At 36.7% G+C, this 3,332-nt stretch overlaps 2 protein-coding genes across 2 annotated transcripts in view; one reads left to right on the forward strand and one right to left on the reverse strand.

The window, feature by feature from the left end:
- The window catches only part of LOC104726121 (putative pectate lyase 21), a 3,136-nt gene extending 1,553 nt beyond the window's left edge, over nt 1–1,583 (forward strand). The window contains exons 2-4 of the mRNA XM_010444912.2: nt 17–371; nt 480–618; nt 951–1,583. Coding sequence (XP_010443214.1) covers nt 17–371; nt 480–618; nt 951–1,175 — 719 coding nt within the window. The 3' untranslated portion in view covers nt 1,176–1,583. The remainder of the gene's footprint in view (nt 1–16; nt 372–479; nt 619–950) is intronic.
- LOC104728911 (fasciclin-like arabinogalactan protein 1) lies at nt 1,495–3,326 on the reverse strand. The gene is made up of 2 exons (XM_010447828.2): nt 3,108–3,326; nt 1,495–2,314 (listed from the first exon to the last, which is right to left on the reverse strand). Exons 1-2 carry the CDS (start codon nt 3,195–3,197, stop codon nt 1,682–1,684), a joined length of 723 nt encoding a protein of 240 aa, XP_010446130.2. The 5' UTR covers nt 3,198–3,326; the 3' UTR covers nt 1,495–1,681.

Below are 3,332 nucleotides of genomic sequence, written 5' to 3' on the forward strand. Positions count from 1 at the left end.
AACAACGTGCAAATAGGTTACGGTCCGTGTTTAACTTTATATAAAGTTAGTAATATAATTATAAACAATCTTTATATACACGATTGTGTACCTACCAAACGGTCGTTGGGAGGATACTCGGATGGAGATGGGATCTCGATATTCGAGTCTCGGGATATTTGGATTGATCATTGTACGTTAGAGAGATGTTACGATGGGCTCATTGATGCGGTGAATGGATCCACGGATATAACGATTTCGAATAATTACATGTTGAATCATAATGAAGTCATGCTTTTGGGTCATAGTGATGAGTTTTCCGGTGATCAGGATATGCGAGTTACGATCGCCTTTAACTATTTTGGTGAAGGACTTGTTCAAAGAATGCCGAGGTAACTAGTACAATCTTACCAAATTTATACTATAAGTTAAAAGTACCAATGTGTATTTATGTATAGAAGTACTAATTGTAAAATTTAATGGAGCTGTAATGTATGTAGGTGTAGGCATGGATATTTTCACATAGTGAATAACATTTATAGGGAGTGGAAGATGTATGCTATTGGTGGAAGTGCTAATCCAACCATCTTTAGCCAAGGAAATGTTTTCATAGCTTCAGATAATCAGTTCACCAAGGAGGTACGTACACGTTCGTGACATGTGCTCCACAAAACTACAGAGCGTTTTTAACCTAACAATTAGTATAATTTACCTTAATCTTGTTTCAGAATTGATATTACAACTTGCTATGGTTTGATGTGTTTTATTTCAAACCATAAGAAATATGGAGATGAAAAGAACATGAAATTATATAAGACTTTTGTGATCAAACCAAACTAAAATTTAGACCGAACTCATAACTTGATCCTAAATTAATTTGATTTTTATGTGTTTTTTTTCTTATTCGTATGGATTAGTTCTAACCAAAATGTTTACTCCATACTTCTAAAACTCACATTCCCTATACACAGATTACAAAGCGAGAGAGTGTAAATGGAGACGATGAATGGATGGAATGGAATTGGAAATCAGAAGGAGATGAAATGGTTAACGGCGCTTTCTTTACACCGTCGGGGAACGAGGATTCTCCGAGCTATGCGAAAATGTCGAGTATGGTAGCTCGACCAGCTTCACTTCTCAAGGCCATACATCCATCAGTAGGTGTTCTTAGTTGCGTAACTGACCAACCTTGTTAAAACAGAAACATAAGGTTGTGACCAAATCTAGTATTGTCCCTTCTTCTTTTATTTTTTATCTTCTTGTTGTTGCGGTTATTGTTATAGCTCATAGGATTTGTATTGAATTCGATTGTCAATTTTTTTTTTACCAATTATACAAAAGTTGGTAAATGTGCGTGTATTAAGTGTTAACACTATCTACAAATATTGGATAGGCTTTTTCCACTGTTACAAGATCTAATCTTCAATGGAGCAAAGCAAAACACAAGTTGCAGAAGATAAGAGTATTAAGTTTTCCCCAAGACCCATTCGTTACATCATAAACTAAACAAACACGTGAAACAAGAACACACAAAATATATAAGCTACCGACTAAAATTAATTCGACAACCAAATTTTAAAATTTAAAAAAAGAAAAAAAAAAAACTCAATAATTGGGGGAAATAAATAATCCTCATTTACTTTCCCCCAAAAGCCATAAATAAAAGATTCACAAAAGAACATAGAAGAAACAAGAAGTGGAACTATAGAAGCCAAGAAGAAGCAAACAAGCAGAGCAAGCTCACCATTAAACCAGCCTTAGCTCCTCCGATGATCCTAACAGCACCAGCATCATCAGCGGTAGCATCATCAGCCTCTCCATCAGGCCCTTCCGCAGGCGAATCCGAGTCACCAAAAGCCGACTCATCAGGCGACGGTGCAGCCTTCTTCTTCTTCCCTTTCCCTTTACCTTTAGCTGGTTTTGGAGAATCCGCAACATCTCCGTCCTCTGGTGCCGGAGCAGGAGCCGGAGCTTCAACAGCCGAAGCCTTAAAAAGCTCTTTAGGCAACAAAACCTTATCCGTGGCATAAATAGCCAAAGGCTGCTCGTCAATGAGAGTATCAACGATCTTGACAGTGTTGATCCTTGTCTTGAGCGTAACTTTCTCTCCATCGTTCTGTACAGTAAGCTCGAACTTGTTAGCTCCATCTGTGGCAAGCGTGTTCATCGGACCGTTGTTGGATTTGAGCATGGCCATTGAGTAATACGTCGGGACGGCAAGGAAATCGAGGAAAGCTTCTTTCTTTGGAGCTGTCAAGTTCTTGTATTTGGGCAAGAAACCTTTCATTGCGTCATCTCCTGGACAGAACACTGTCATGCCTCCTTCTAAACTCTCCTGTTACAACACAAACACAAATCCAAAACCCCATTATATTATCTACCTGATGCATTATGTCAGATATATCTTCCGATCTTAAAGTTGACTTGATTTAGATAGTGGAGATAAAACTTTAGTAGCTACTCTCAATTATAATGGCTAGTGACTAGTGAGTTAGTAGGACAAATTATTGCTACTTTTTCATAGTATTTGAAAAGATGAACCATTTAAAGAAAATATATACTAAAGGTTATAGAATTAGGTTTCATAATTTGAAATGAATTGGAAAAGTAACCAAATAATGTTCCGATAATTGAGCTAATCAAGTCTATGTGTTGACTATATTTGCTCTGTATATTTGCTCATTAGTCATTAGAGTTACCAAACAGTCAACACCTTTTTTTTGTTTTGTTTCAAAACCAATATGCTATTGGCTACAAGCCAACAGAACAATCACATGCATCTCTGTTTAGTTCCTGTTTTTTAGTACACATAACTCCCTAATCGTGGGTTAATTACTGTACGTAATTGAGTACTCTTTTTGTTTAACTAATTTTTACAGTATAAAGCAACATGCATCTATTAATTGATTACTTAAATTTAGAATTCGTCAACAGAAAAATTACAGCATTAGTAATTACTGTCACTATTTTTCCAATTGGTTAAGTTATTTATATCATGGTTTGATTAGTTTCTACATTTATTAAGCGACATGCATTTGTTTATTGCTCAACTAATTATTGAAATTAATCATTTTATTAATTACAGTGTAATTAGTAAGTAATTAATGAGGGGTTTAAGTAAAAAGTACCTGATAGGTTTTTGAAGCTGCAGGGTTAGTGAGAAGAGTCTCAGCAAACACTTTACAGCCGTGAGCCGACATTATTCCGGTGAGGTTCATCTCAGCCGGAGCCGGAGTCGGAGCCGCCGCAGTCTCCGACGGTAAAACTCTGCTGATCTGAATGATAGAGATGTTGTAGGGAACCTCTTCAATAGATTTAACAAAGAAAGAAGACAGATCTCCGCCGTCAGGACC

The sequence above is a fragment of the Camelina sativa genome, chromosome 11, assembly GCF_000633955.1.
Source record: "Camelina sativa cultivar DH55 chromosome 11, Cs, whole genome shotgun sequence".
NCBI classification, from domain to species: Eukaryota; Viridiplantae; Streptophyta; class Magnoliopsida; order Brassicales; family Brassicaceae; genus Camelina; species Camelina sativa.